Source organism: Protopterus annectens, chromosome 11.part0 (assembly GCF_019279795.1).
Source record: "Protopterus annectens isolate FY-2018-M chromosome 11.part0, PAN1.0, whole genome shotgun sequence".
Classification (NCBI taxonomy): domain Eukaryota; kingdom Metazoa; phylum Chordata; order Ceratodontiformes; family Protopteridae; genus Protopterus; species Protopterus annectens.
The window spans coordinates 1,556,884,909-1,556,900,362 of record NC_056745.1 but is presented as its reverse complement, the minus strand read 5'-3'; the positions used below and the strand labels follow the sequence as shown (position 1 = coordinate 1,556,900,362).

The window sequence follows — 15,454 nt, the reverse complement described above, 5'->3', positions numbered from 1 at the left end:
GGTATGCATCTTTTAGGTCCAGGGTTACTAATCAGGCATTTTCTGTCAACATAGGCAGCAGCTGCTGCAAAGTTAGCATTTTGAATTTGGGGACCACCAGGGAGGTGTTCAGAATGGCTAGATCCTGGATGGGGTGCCAAGAGCCCTCCTTTCTGGGATCAAGGAATAGCCTGGAATAAAAGCCTTTGCCTGTTTGATCTGTAGGAACAGGTTTTACTGCCCCCTGGGATATGAGGGTTTGGACTAGTTTCAATCTCTCTGCCCACTGATTTGGAGGCAAGTCTGGGTACCCTTTGAGAACTGGAAGTTTATAGAAAGTGAATTTGCATTCCTGAAAAATTATCTTTAAGACCCATTGGTACTTGGTTACAAACAGCCAATTTTCTCTGCAGAGGGACAGCCTTCCTCCAAGCTTTTGGGTGAAGGGGGGGGCAGAGAGGGGCAGGTAGTCATTGAGAGTTTTTGCCACAGAGGGATGGCTTAGAAGCCCCTGCCTTAGAGCCAGATGTGGTCCACTGCTTGGTTCTCTGTTGTCCCTGCTGTAGGGACCTGGGTGGCCTGTCCTTGCGATGCTTAGCTTGCCCCTGTCTGCTAGAGGCAGGAAAGGACCAGTGCTTAGAGGGAAAGTTCCTGCTGAATCTAGGTGGTTGAACTTGAAAGAAATCTTTTACTGTTTGCACAGATTTTGCTTTGTCTTCCATTTTCTTAAACACCTCTTCTGCTTTTTCCCCAAACAAGCAGTCTTTGCCCAAAGTGCATCAATTAACTTTGACTTGACATCATAAGGTAGAGGTTGTTCCTTCAACCATGCATGTTTCCGAATGACAGATCCAGGCACTGCTGCCCTGCTAGAGGCTTCTAGTGCATCATATCCGCAGTGTAAAGAATGCCTAGTCACTTCACAAGAGGAGTGCAATAAATCTGCCAACTCATTAGAATTGGCACAGTCAGGAAAAGTAGAAATTTTTTGCTTTAATAGTTCCAGAGTGTTGCTGTTGATATTTTAACATATGGAACTGACAGTTGAGAGCTCTGACGGCTAAAGTTGCACAGGTGAATACTTTTTTACCCCAGCTGTCCAGAGCTCTGGCCTCTTTAATCAGAAGGAGTAGGGTTCTTTGCAAAACTAGCCCTGGCTCCTTTGGGGCCCTGTGTAATGACTGCTGGGTCTACAGCAGGATTTCTGTACAGGAATTTTTGGGTGTCTGGTACTCTGTAATATCTGTCAGGCTTACTGGAAGCAGGAGGAAGGGCATCCGGGGCTAAACTGGATTCAAGGAAAACATCATCCGCCACATCTAAAACAGGGGGGATGGCAAGAGGTCTGTGCTGAGGAAGGTCTAGAAATGTTCTTAGCCTTTTCTTGGACTGAGGGAAGTCCTGAGATTCACATTGGAAATGCTCCCTGAGGGTATGGAGGGTTTCCCCAAAGGAAAAGTCTTCTGGTAGGGAGGCAGAAGGGATGGATTCCTCTGCATCTGAATCCTCATAAGCAGTAAGAGGTCGTTGATCATCTTTCAAGTCTGAATAATCTGATTCTTCAGAATCTTGCTCTGTCAATAATTCAGGAGCAGGGAGTCTTTTTCCTTTAGAAGAGGAGGCCTGACTGCCCCTGATAAGGGAAATAAGATCTTCCGCTATCTTAAGAATCTGGGCCTGGGGTGGAGGGGTGGGAGGAAGATGTTGGCTAGAGGAAGATTTCCCCTAGAGGTGGGCCTAGCTTCTAGGTCTAAGAAAAGCCATAGGTCTGAGATTAGCAGTAGATGGGTGAGAAGACATCAGTTTCTGACTGGAATCGGTAGTACAAAAGACATCGGAAGCCGGTACCTGCCTAGCAGCTCCGGACCCAACCGAGCAGAGACAGCCAAAGGCTCTGAAGATGAAGAAGATTTCTGCGGCATACCAGACTCCAAAAGGGTCTCGGTAGAGGCCTGCATGGCAATCACATCGGGCATCGGGGCTGAGATATCGCCTCACTGAATTCCGCAGTACTGATGACCTGTTTAGTGGAGGAGTCGTCGGAAGGCTTGGGCTTCTGAGGTCTGTCTCTATCTTTATCCTTACACTTTTCTGGAGGTTCTGAAGGTTGGCTAACTGACGCCATATGAGAAGATGGAGGATGAAAATAGCTATCTACAAAAAGAGCTCTCTGACAAATAGTTCTCGTGTTAAAGAGGGCACAGAACCGACAGCGGGCTACATCATGGTCTGGGTCTAAACAAGTAACACAGTAAGAATGGAAGTCTCGGTATGGGATTTTCTTTTCACAGGCGAGACAATTGTTAACTTTTTTGGACATCAGTTAGTGCAAGAAAAAGAGATCCCCAATGGGGTACTTAGCTTTAGATGTTTTCAGCTGTGATCCGAACTCTGGTAGCAGCTGATCGGCACACTTGCAAACTGCTTCTTCTACAGGCTCCATGGCAAGAAAGACTAATGTAATGGCATAAGATGCCTTGCTTTATAGCACTGATGACCTGACACAGTCTACAGATGACAGCAGCTGACGCAGAAAAACATTGATTCTGGTATTCAGCCGGCCGAGGGCTACCACAGCAGAGACAACCTACAGGTGATGACTGCAACAGTGAAACACGAACAACATCTATCCTCTCTTGTCACATCTATAACTGTACATTTAACAGAGTCAATGGTGTGTCAGCTGGTTCTTTTATACCCCTGTCGCACTGACGTCAGGGAAGAGGCGACGACAACTGACGCCGGACTTAGACTTTGGAATTCGGCCGACCGAGGACCCGCCTGACGGCAGGAGAACCCATCTGTTATGACTGCAGCTGTATGCACGATGAACATCTGTACATTTAACAGAGTCAAGAGAACCTGAAACAGTTTTAGGTAACAGGGAGGCTGACCTCTGAGAAACAGATGAGGTGGAAGCCTCCTCTGGTATAGAACCTTTAAGCATTGAGTCCTAGTGCCAAAAGCTTTAGAAGTAACACATTTAGTCTTGAGGTTTTCTGAACTAGAACAGACTACATTTTAAAGTATGTCCTGTACTGGTATTTTACGCCTGCGATTTTTACACTTTCTACAACTAGCACTTTTAATTTCCATTGCAAAGCAAAGAAAAAGATCAGCAAACAACAACAAACAACATTTCTGACAACATAAAAAAGCAAACAAACACTCAAAGTACAATCACAGCAAAGAATACTGTACTGTAACAAGTCCAGAGAAGAAGCACTAATAAATACAGTTCGCCCAAACAATATTATTGTTTCTTTAGTCCACAAAAAAGTACAATGAGTAACTGAAACAGCAATAATTTAAAGCATTCCAAAGAAACTCTGTTAAGGTGTACTGGAAAGGGTTAAACCTAGAAAGTAAGAGCAGAAATTCAGACTCAAAAATTAATTAAAAATTATTATACCTAACTTGCAAACTGATGAAAACAGAATGAAAACACTGACTGCTCACTTAACTGTACCAAAATGTAGATAACCTTCTCACAAAAAAATGCCAAAAGAACCTGTGACCGTTAATCTTAATGTAAGCTGAACAAGCAGCTCAACAGATCTGGAGAAGTCAAACAGCAAAACTTTAAAAGTAAGAGAGACAAGTTAGAGACTTGGAAAGTTTTAGATGTCGAGCTGTTTAAATTTTGTCAGCCTTCAGTCTTTCTGGCTGAAGATAATGGACTGGATTATCTCAGATCTTCTGGTTTCTCTTTCACCTCTTGACCAGCAACTGGATCAGGAAAAAAAACAATCCACTTCTCTTTCCCCCAATATGGAGGAAGTCAAAAAATACAATATTCATACGTACAGAACCCTAACTAGGAAATGAAACTGTATCTAATCTTTCTGATAAACAATTAAATAATCTTTCTGAGGTCCCTAGCCCTGCAAAGACTCTAGCAATCTGTTACCTGACTGCCCTCGGTGTCCAAGACTGTGCAATAAGGTTCTGGGGTGGGAGGATCTTCCACACCAATCAGAAACATCATCTAACTGACCATTTAGAAATATGAAAACAACACTTATCCCAGGATACCCATGCAACAAATGGAGCCTGTTTGATCCAATATGGTTAATACCTAAAAAAGAGATATTCAGTAACAAAGTTGGGGCAGGGATATACGGCCTCACTATTCGTCCCCTCCTCTACCAATAAAACATGTTCCTCCCTTGATGGTTACTAAAACTCAGTGAACTTGTCAAGCTTCTTTTCTGGAAGTTAAAACATCTTACTGGATTAACACAGTCAAGCACTGACAGAGTGGTAAAGAGAAAAATTAGATAAGACCTCTTTTGAAATACAATCATGGAAGTGGCTCTGTAACTAATTCAGGACTCGCTAATATATCTTGAGTGAGTCCCTTTGAATTACCAATTCTACATGGCTAGCTCTCCCTTCTAAATTTTGGACCAAATCTAGGGTGCAGAACCTGAGGAAAACTGTAATTCTTGATAAAGGCATCATCTTGAAGAAAAACTAATACAGAAGCACACACTGTGACCTTCTGGATTTTCACATTCTCATAGCAGGAATGAACATGTTTTTCCCCTAATTTTGGCTGAGAAGTTATGCTTGCAGTACACTCTTGTATTAGTGAATGTAAGAATTTATGCAGGCTGCCACTGTCCTTTTTTAACTGAATGGTAGCATAACAGATGATGTGTCTACATGCCCTTCCAGTCTATAAACTGTTTTGGGCCAGTACAGCTCACTGAGACAAGAGCACCTTAACAAACTTGGGACACTTTCCAATTTCAATCTTTTCAGATAAGCCCACTGATTTAATTGTTTTGCTGGGTTCTGCCTTATATCTCTGTGAGTTTAGCGTTTGCTGCACGTAGCCTTCCTTCAGCACCCTCCAACTGATACTTCATCTCATTCATATCACAACAGCCCTGTACTTCATTCGAGAGGAAAGACAAAATTTGATCAGTTCCTTTTTCACAAGATGTAGGAGTAGCAAAGACCTTCAGTTTGTTATTCATCTTCCTACAGTCTGCCGTTACTGAGACAAGAACCACTTCTGGATCCACAAAGGCATAGCTGCCGCACCATGCTTATTCAAATGGACATTCAGCACAAGCATTTCCATCATGCCAGGTTTGATATCACTTTCTGGCAAGGAACTCATGCCAAGCTTAACTTTTTTTCTCCCGATTTGTTCCTCTTGTAATTAAAGACAAGCATCTTTAGGCTGTTTATTTGTAGATCACCAGGGTAGTTGGTTAGTTCAAAAGCAAAAATACAAGATTTAACAAAAACAAAGTGGAGCTCTGGTACCGTGATGTTATCAAGAAAACACCATTACCAGTCAACAAGATGGTTTAAAGCTAAATTACATGTAAAGAAAAAATATATGTGTATTACAGCCCGCCCCTACCAGATGATGGGGATTCTGTCATTTTAAAAGAAATCAAATGCAGCAGGCAATACTGGGTGTTCTGAAGCATTCTGAAATATGTCTCCCTATTAAAGCAGGACCATGAAAGCAACTTAAAATAAGAAATTCAGTAAAGCCTTCTGTTTGCTTTATCCATCATATCCTCAAAGTTTACAAAACCAAAAGAATGACAGGAAAATAACCGTGTGTTCCCCTTCAATGAGATGTTGCAACTCCATGGAGTGTGGAGACTTGGATCTAATTACTCCAAGAAACTGTACAACTATTTTCAGAAATGAGAGTCTTCCATCGAGTCCTTCTTTGATGTGGCTAGCACCACTTCTGCTTTCACCACTGGGTTACTATGTACTATTCTGTGCTACTCAGGTCACTGCATATAGGAAGTTTTCAGTACTCAGGCCACTGCAGAGGGGAACCCTTCACTTACTCAGTCCACAGCAGAGGGCAACCCTTCATTGCTCAGGAAACAGGGGAACCTTTCACTACTCAGGTCACTGCAAAGAGGGCCCTTTCACGGCTCAGTCCACTGCAGAGAGGAACTTTTCACTACTCAGGCCACTAGAGAGAGAGGAACCTTTCACTACTTAGGCCACTGTAGAGAGGTACTTTTTAGTACTCAGGTCACTGCAGAAAGGAACATTGAACAAGCAGTGTCTGCTATCCTCTTGAAAACAGCACTAACTCCATCTTTCAATACCATCAATTTGAAGACTAGTAGCAACCTGAAAAGCAAAAACATGAACAGTGTCTAAGCTAAGTAACTCACAGAGCATTCGGATTAATTCCTGAATATCCCCAGTCACTAAATAAACATTACCCGGCACTGATGTCATACCTGTGCCACAGCCAATATAGCAACAGTGAGCACGAAGGGGATGGACCATGTGATCAGATGAAGGTAGGATGTCTTTCCTGACAGAGGCTGGTAGGTACTTCCAAGGGCTCTAAATGAAGTGTGCCAAGCGTAAGTTAGCATGACGAACCAAATAACTCCTGACATTAGGGAGTAGTAAACAATAATAAAGATGATCACACACGACAGAGTTTCATTTGACCTGCAAATGAAAAAAAAAAGTTTATTTTTAGACATAGAGAGCATTCTTTCAAAACCAGTCATCTACAGAATTCCATTATCTGGCATATGTTTTGAAATATGTACAGTGCCACAGTAATTTGTTTTAAATTAATATTTGTTGAGGGTCAGATAAGGCACAATGACCATTCTGATGAGCAACAGGGAAGTATAAATGAATTGTTTGGTACATTACTGAAAACTGTAAGAAATGGGTCCGAGTTTGCTACATTCAAATTACTTACCCGTAGGCCATTATTCATTTGTTAATCTCCCATATTGAATTTTGGTATCCATTTTTAAAGGACTAAAAGTGATTTACTCTTAGAAATCTCATACTGGCAGACAGAATATTGTTCCAGAAAGAAGTATACATTCAGATGTAAAAAAAATCAAGTTTCATAAAAAAATGCACTGACAGAAGGAGCTCATCTTGCCTTATTCTCCCTGACTATATAATTTAACTCAGGAACAGTAACGTTTTAAAATACACAATATCAAACAATTTGTGCCATTCACAAAAGGATTGCCAAGATAATGTGAAGTACTCTTTATAGCAGAAGGGGTACTTTGCACACTTCCCATGGGCCTCTGACCAAGGAGATTTAAGATATTACACATAGTGACATCTCTGGTTTGGGTATCCCCAAAGTCCCAAACAACCCACTAAACAATTATATTGGGTCCAAAAACAAAACAGTGTAAGAAACTTCTCTGTGTGAAAGATTTTCAATCCATATATATCTAATTAATCACTGTATATTAATCAGATCAGACAATGGTAGTAGAGGTAGCGAACTTAAACTGTGGCAGCAACTCAATGAGCCAAAAAACAAAAGATGTGCCAAAAAAACAAAAGAAAGAATATAAGGTGAAGGACTAGATGAGAAAGAAAGAAATGTGGAAAATGCAGAAATATAGCTAATACAGTCGCCTACCCGCATAAATAAAAGCTCTAACAAACATACTACTCTCGAGTGGATATTAGTCAATAAAGACCATCACTCATACTTAGCTGGCTGTTTAAAAGACAGCTTCAGTGACCCACACTCCAACATTCCTTCTGAGACACCACTTAAATTATGCTAAACCCACTATCTATAGGCAAATCCGAAATAGGGTGCACTTTAACCCGCTCTCCTTTATCTCATCCCTTCAAAAATACGATTGGACACCACTAAAGTACCTCAATCTGGATGAGGCCATCCACTTCTTCAATAGCACCTTCCTAAACATCCTGAACACACACGCCCACATAAGAAATGCCAGAATCAAAACACAGTACTCCCCTTGACTACAAAAAGCATCAGGGCACTAATGAAAATCAGAGATAAGGCCTGGGAGCATTGGCGCTTAACAAAAACCCCCCTCCTCTAGACAGTCAATCCTAGAGTTGTGCAACAAGGTCAAAAAGCAAATAAAATAAGATAAAACCCAATATTATCAGTCTGCCCTAAACTCTTCCCATCACAACCCTAAACAGTTCTGGTCCACAATAAACTCCATTCTCCACCCAGGTAAAGTAGGAGCGCCCCACCCACCTACCACTTCCCCTTCCTCCAGCAGTATTGCTGACTCATTCAATAAACACTTTACTGAAACCATTCTGTCTTTGACTAAAGAACACAACCCTCTACCCACCCACCCTACATCAAAACCAAATATTCTGCCCACAGTCTTTTCTTTTTCATCAGTGCCTACCTCCTATATAAAAAAATGTGTATTGAAACTTAAGCCTACATAACTTGCAGCTGACAATCTCCCCTCTGAATACCTAAAAATAGCAACAGAAGCCCTAGTTTATCCAGTCTGTATCTTAATTAATCAGGCCTTATCAGAAAGCTATGTCCCCACACTGTGGAAAATATCCCACATCATTCCCTTCCATAAAGGTAGCTCCTCCACTGAACTTTCCAATTACCCCCCCCCCCGCTATCCTTTCTCCACTTTCCAAGATACATGAGAAATGCATCCATTCTCAAGTCTTAGACTATCTCTTAGCTAATAACCTCCTTTCCAGCACCCAGCATGGCTTCAGTGCATACCACAGCACTAATACCGCCTTGCTTTCTTTCACTAATGCTATCCTTCATCATAAAAATAATGGCCTGTTCTTCTCTGCTATATTTCTGGATCTATCCAAGGCTTTTGACATGGTATCACACAAACTACTAATCGCTGTTCTCACTAACCTATCCTTTTCCCAGTCAGCTACTGGTTGGTTTCACTGACTTAATAATCTGGTTAATAAGAGGTACCACATTATTATTAATTTTATTTAAAGTACATAAGGGTTATATGACAGCCACTAAGTAGGGCAGGACCAGCTCGAACGTCACACTGATGGGGGAAGGGATGTGAATTTAAGATGTATAACAATAATGCTGTTTTACAGCACAATAAGCCACTCCCTTGCCTGATAAAAAGTATATATATAGTTAGAAAGCTTGTGAGGAAACTATTACTCTGTTATTTTTGTTTTATTTGGATCGCTTGTCTGTGTACTTAAAGGATTTTTGACTGGAAACAGATTGCCTACCCTGCTTGGATTACTTTCGAATACTTAGTAATTCTGTGCAATATTTCAAATTATATATTGTTTATTATTTTTTTGACTTAGGACGAGTTTAAGTTCGCTACGTCTACTACCATTATCTGATCTGATTAATATACAGTGATTAGACATATATGGATTGAAAATCTTCCAAACAGAGAAGTTTCTTACACTGTTTTATAAAAAAGAACCTACAATCATATTTAGATATGTTAACAATACATGCAACTCCGTATGAATTGCAGAAGGATTCATTACTGGGCACATTGCGGGTGCTGTTAAGAGCACTTCTGCCTGACATCAAAGATTGAAACGATACTAATTTCATGAACTGTAATCATACTTAGACTTAGGAATGGGGGCCATTCCCATCATGGTATTAGAAACCGAAAAGATTTGGAGTAATTAAAAAAAAGAGTTAAGACAGAAGGATAAGTTGTACAAAAACAGCCTCAAGCCTCTTTAAAGGAAAAAGAAGGTCTGGAATCTCAGCCTGCAGGTTAACAGGCTTACCTCATGGATGGCAGGACAGAAACAAACATTTTGATGACAATGTCTTAAGCCATTGGTTATCTTTTTTTGTAGTTATCTTAATACATTACATATATTTTCAAGCAGACAGCAGCCTACAAGTCAAGACTCGGTATGTCAGGTACCAATATCAGTCACAAGGACAAGAGTGATACAAAAGGACACCATACATTTAACAAAGAATACTTTACACTAAGCAATATTTACTGAAAGTTTATGAAAAGACTCCACAGCACTATTTTGTAAAATCATTCCTTAGTCTTTGAGATAACACACACACTGTAATGGCTAGTGAAATACTAAATCTATACAGTCTAAAAATGTCCATCCTAACAACTCCAAGACATACGACTAAAACAGCTACTCATCTGATGAAATAAGCTATGTGACAACTACCATAGTAATAGAAAATGCAGCACAGCTGTAAGTGCAAAATGTGCTTCTCTGAGAGAAATCTTCTTTGCTGATATTCAGCAAAAGAAAACTATGGATATGCTCCTTATACTACAGTTTACTAATAGCAGGAACTTCCTCGATGGTCTTCAGTGTGGTTCATCTTCTAATCTAATTCAGTTCGATACTTTGTTCTCTAAAGCTCTCTCTCTCTCTCTCTCTCGCTGTCAGTGTTGCATATGCCCCATTCTGGCTTATTCCATGTCATTACACCTGCTCTTAACCCACAAGCCTGGCAATTCATGCCTAACTGTGTTAGCAAAATTCCTGCAAATCAAGAAAAACAATGACGATTTGAATCCTGCACTGTTTGTAAGTGTCACATAAATATAGACTTGCCTGGCGTATAAGAAATTCCAAAAGTATCACTTCCTCTGGTCACCCTACCCAGCAACTAGAAGGGAAAGCTGAAGACCCACTGATACCATGAAGAAGTCAGCCTCTGGGTATTTTGATAAGGTATCACTTCCCATTGTGGAGACTGACAAAATGAATCGTCCTGGGGACTGCTGTGGCAGAGCCAATCATTGTAGATTCTCTCCCCCCAGTTTGAACACATTCCGCTAAATATGCCAAAATAATAGAAGGACATATACAGTTACAAAATTCAACTACTGAATACCTGAGAACAGCTCTGAAAGCCTCAACGCCACTTGATATTTTTGGAAAAATATGGGAAAAATACAATATAGGTGATAACATTTCAAAGCACACAGAGAACAGATTTCTTGTTGCTAGAAAAAAAATAGTAAAAGGTAATTACTAAAGCATTTACCCAGCATCTAAATGGGAACGAATCAAGGCCGCTGGATAGAAAGAAAAAGAATCTACTGATTCATATCTGCAACACCTGACAGATGCATTTGAAGCCTTTTCTGGACATCCAGAACCTACAGAAGGACTGGCAGCCAATGGACTTGTCGGCTGCTTTTTTACAAGCCTTATTACCACCAATTCAAGAACAAATTAAAAGGTTTGTTGAAAGTAGCCAAGTTTAGGCATTCATAAAACTGTTAACCAGGCACAATATGTAGCAGATAACATACTCAGAGAAGAAAAAGAACAGAAGGAAAAAGTTAATAGATCTTCAGCTTCAACAGTTCGATACTGACTCAGGGTGACAGTGAAGGGGAAGAATGAATCATGCAGGAAGGGGTAGATTTAGGTTTTTCTAACCACAAGCCCTGGGACAATATCAACAAAATTACTATCCCCATATTACCACAATCACCAAAAGGTAAAACTGCATTTATCTCATTGTTTTAATTGTGGCCAGCCTGGACCTTGGCAAAATGAGTGCCCATTCTCTCTACAACAGATAAATTTACCAAACATCCAAAGACCACGGCAAGCAGAAAGACATTTTCCATTTCAAGTGCTGCTTGCCAGTCACCAGCGTGCCAGTAAACTCATTAGAACAGCCATGAATAGGAACCACTGCTACTTCCACTAGTATCAGCAGACCACAAAGGTCGTTTTGTCAACATTACAGTGCATAACTCATCTCTTCCTTTTCTTGTTGACAAAACAGCAATCAGATCTAAGATTCCTTCAGCAAATGTTGAAAATCTCCCACATTCCACCAGAACTGTTCATGGAGTGGGAATATCTGGAGTTCATTTAGAACATCCAGAAACAAAACATGTACCTATTCAAATTTATCCGCTAAAAGAACAATGTGCCTCTATTGTAGGATACGCTGCCCCTTAAAATCTATTAGGCAGAGATTTACTATATAAATTGAGATGTACTGTTTATTGTACCCCAGATGGCATTTGTCTTGACATTTCAAATAAACCTGTAGAACTGTATTCAACTAATATCTCTGCAGAGGAGTATACCCCTTTTGCTGTTTTAGCACTGAAACAAAGTTCAGAGACTGCTGACTTTTACAGATTAGAAGTTCTCTCCAAAGCTCTGGACTACTAAGAAAATGAGGTAGGGATCCTAAAAGACGTAGAACCTGTGCAAATAACCTTGAAACCTTGTGAGCACCTGCTTATGATAGTTCAATATCCTTTGTCAGGTGAAGCAAAAAAAGGAATCGAATCCATCATTTACGCATTACTTCAACAAGGTATAACAGCCCCGACTCAAAGTTCATGTAACACGCTTATCTTACTAGTTAAGAAACCAGGAAAAAACACAGATTTGTAAAAGATTTATGAGCAGTTAATACAGTAGTTATAACGTTTACTGTACTTTCTAACCCTGTTACAATACTAAGTTATTTTCCCTAAGGAAATGAAGTAACGGTTAGACAAGACTGAATTTCCATGCAGGTCTACACTAATTCAATAAATAGATAATTTACTATTAGCTTCTGAATTTCCTCACAACTGCAAAAGTACAGTTGTGTACACTTACAATAAATGTAGATGTTCGAGTGTATTCTCTGTTGCAGTCATTACATTTGGGGTAATCTGCTGGCAGGTTGCCCTCAGAAAGCCTGATTAACAAAGTCTTGGGTCCTGCGTCAGTTGCTGTCCCTTCTTTCATGACGTCAGGGGTATAAAACATGCAGCCGATGCCATTACATCAGTTTCTCTTACCCCAGATGTCAGGTGCCCCCCAAATGGGGAGCAAAACATATAATTTTAAACACAAAAATATATACATCCAAACAAAAGCAAATTAGAAAAATAAAGGAGAGGCATAGTAAGAGAAAAAACAGGGGGGCTGGAGGGAGGGTAACCAAGACTGCAACAGTGAATACACTCGAACATCTACATTTATGGTAAGTGTACACAACTGTGCTATGTTCTTCGTGATTCACTGTTGCAGTCATTACATTTGGGTAGATTCCCAAAGCTAAGGTTGGGAGGATGGATTTCTACAGTATTAGGACCAGCTATAAGGCTCTGCAAAACTGCAGTGGCAAAGCCAGCTCTGGATTTAGAGAAAATTGGTAAGTGATGGTGCTTGGTGAAAGTATGAACTGAACTCCAGGTAGCAGCTTCTAGATTATCCCTGGTAGGAACACCTCTGAGAAAGGCTGTAGAAGTAGATGCAGCCCTGGTGGAATGGGATCTGATCCCCTGGGGGATAGGTTTTTCCATGGTGCTTATAGCAGAAATTAATGGAATGGCTTATCCATTTGGAAATTGTTTGCTTTGAAATAGCCTTTCCCTCTGCCCCTGCAGCAAATGCTACCAGCAGTTGTTCAGATTTTCTTCAAAATTTAGTCCTGTCCAAGTAAAATCTAAGTTGTCTGCGTACATCCAATGAATGCAGAATCCACTCCCCTTTGTTCTGCGGATTGGGAAAGAAAGCTGGCAAATTAATGGACTGATTAAGAGCCACGCTGGACACCACCTTGGCCATGAAGGATGGGTTGGTCCTGAGTGACACCCTGTCCGCATGAAAAATGATGAAAGGCTCCACTGCCATAAGAGCCTGTAATTCTGAAATCCTTCTAGCTAAAGTGACTGCTAAAAAGAAAGCGGTTTTCCAGGACAGAAATTTTAAGTCCGAGGCAGCAGCTGGCTCGAAAGGAGGGAGAGTGAATTTCTCCAATACAAAATTAAGGTCCCAGGCAGGGGTTGGAGCTCTCCTGGGGGGTCTTAAGTTTTTGGCCCCTCTGAAATACTGCTTTAGCAGAGGATGACAGAAGAGGGGAGGTTCTTTGCTGTAATGAGCTGAAATGGCTGAAGTATGAATTTTTATGGAAGAAAAGGACAGGCCCTTGTGAAGCATCTCAGTTAAGTATTGCAAAATCTGAGGAATGTTGGGCACAGCTGTACTTGTCCTCTGAGATTGATTCCAGGCACAGAATCTTTTCCATTTGTCAGCATAAGATTTTCTAGTACTGGGTCTTCTCACCTCCAAAAAGTACAGTTTTGTACCTACCATAAATGTAGATGTTCGAGGATCCACATTGCTGCAGTCCTAACTATTGGGGTAGTCCGCTGTCCAGTCGGCCCGAATACCAAAGTATATGGCTGACGTCGGTCAGGGCGCATTAGACTGACGTCAGTACGTCAGGGTACTAATGCGCATGACCGACGTCATATCCTCAGTCTTTTCTTGCCCCAGATGTCAGAAGACCCTAAAAAGACAAGGCCCAATATACCTGCACCAAAAATATGTACAATATATACAAAATTATCAGCATATAACCTCACCTACACAACCACCCCTAAACACAGAGGGGAAGGAGGGAGGGTAAATTGGACTGCAGCAATGTGGATCCTCGAACATCTACATTTATGGTAGGTACAAAACTGTACTATGTTCTTCATTCCACATTGCTGCAGTCCTAACTATTGGGTAGAATCCCAAAGCAGAGGTAAGGGAGGTTGGCAAATCATAAAGAAGCAGGAGCTGACAACATGCCTTGCAAAATAGCTGTGGCAAAACCAGCCCTAGACTTAGAGTAGAGAGGAAGGTGATAATGCTTAGAGAAAGTATGCACTGAACTCCAAGTAGCTGCCTCCAAAATATCCTTAGTTGCCACCCCCCTTAGAAATGCTGTTGAAGTGGCAGTAGCCCTAGTGGAATGAGGCCTAATCCCAGCTGGAATCTCCTTGCCATGATGGGAATAACAAAATGCAATGCAAAACCCAATCCACCTAGAAATAGTTTGTTTTGACACAGGCTTGCCCTGCGAACTCAAAGCAAAAGAAACAAACAACTGCTGAGACTGCCTAAAATCCTTAGTCCTGCTTAAATAATAACGCAATTGCCTGTGTACATCTAAAGTGTGCAAAATCTTTTCCCCTTTATTTTGGGGGTCTGCATAAAAAGTAGGCAAATGAATAGTTTGGTTTAAAGCCACACTAGAAACCACCTTAGGCATAAAGGAAGGATTAGTGCGTAATGATACCCTATCCTTATGGAAAATCAAAAGGGCTCTACTGCCATAAGGGCCTGCAACTCAGACACCCTTCTTGCAGAAGTAATAGCCAACAGAAAAGCAGTCTTCCATGACAAGTATTTCAATTCAGCAGTAGCCGCAGGCTCAAAAGGTTGTAGAGTAAGTTTTTCCAACACAAAATTGAGATCCCAAGCAGGAGTAGGAGCTCTACGTGGGGTCTTATATTCTTTGCCCCTCTAAGAAACTGCTTGAACAAAGGATGCGAAAACAATGGTGGGTCACAATCATAGTGAGCTGAAATTGCTGCAGCATGAATCTTAATGGAAGAGAAGGACAAACCTTTGTCCAATAACTCAGTAAGATATTGAAGAGCCACACTCAAATTAGGCTCAGAAATCTCCAAATTCTTTGCTGTACTCCAAAATAAAAATCTCTTCCATTTTTCTGCGTACACTTTCCTTGTACTAGGTCTTCTAGCTTCCATAATCACATTTAAAACTTGTTGAGGAAGTTGAGACCTGCTGTGTTTCAACACAGAATATGCCAGGCTGTTAGATGAAGAGAGTGAAGCTTGACATTGAGCAGATGACCGTCCTTCTGAGATAACAGATGTGGAATCAAAGGTAAAGGCCATGGAGGCTTCCTTAC

General features: G+C 40.9%; 1 protein-coding gene across 1 annotated transcript in view; it reads right to left on the bottom strand.

The window, feature by feature from the left end:
• The window catches only part of SMO (smoothened, frizzled class receptor), a 558,191-nt gene that overhangs the window by 294,543 nt on the left and 248,194 nt on the right, over positions 1–15,454 (bottom strand). Inside the window, exon 5 of the mRNA XM_044088830.1 lies at positions 6,216–6,435. Within this exon, the coding sequence (XP_043944765.1) occupies positions 6,216–6,435 (220 nt within the window). The remainder of the gene's footprint in view (positions 1–6,215; positions 6,436–15,454) is intronic.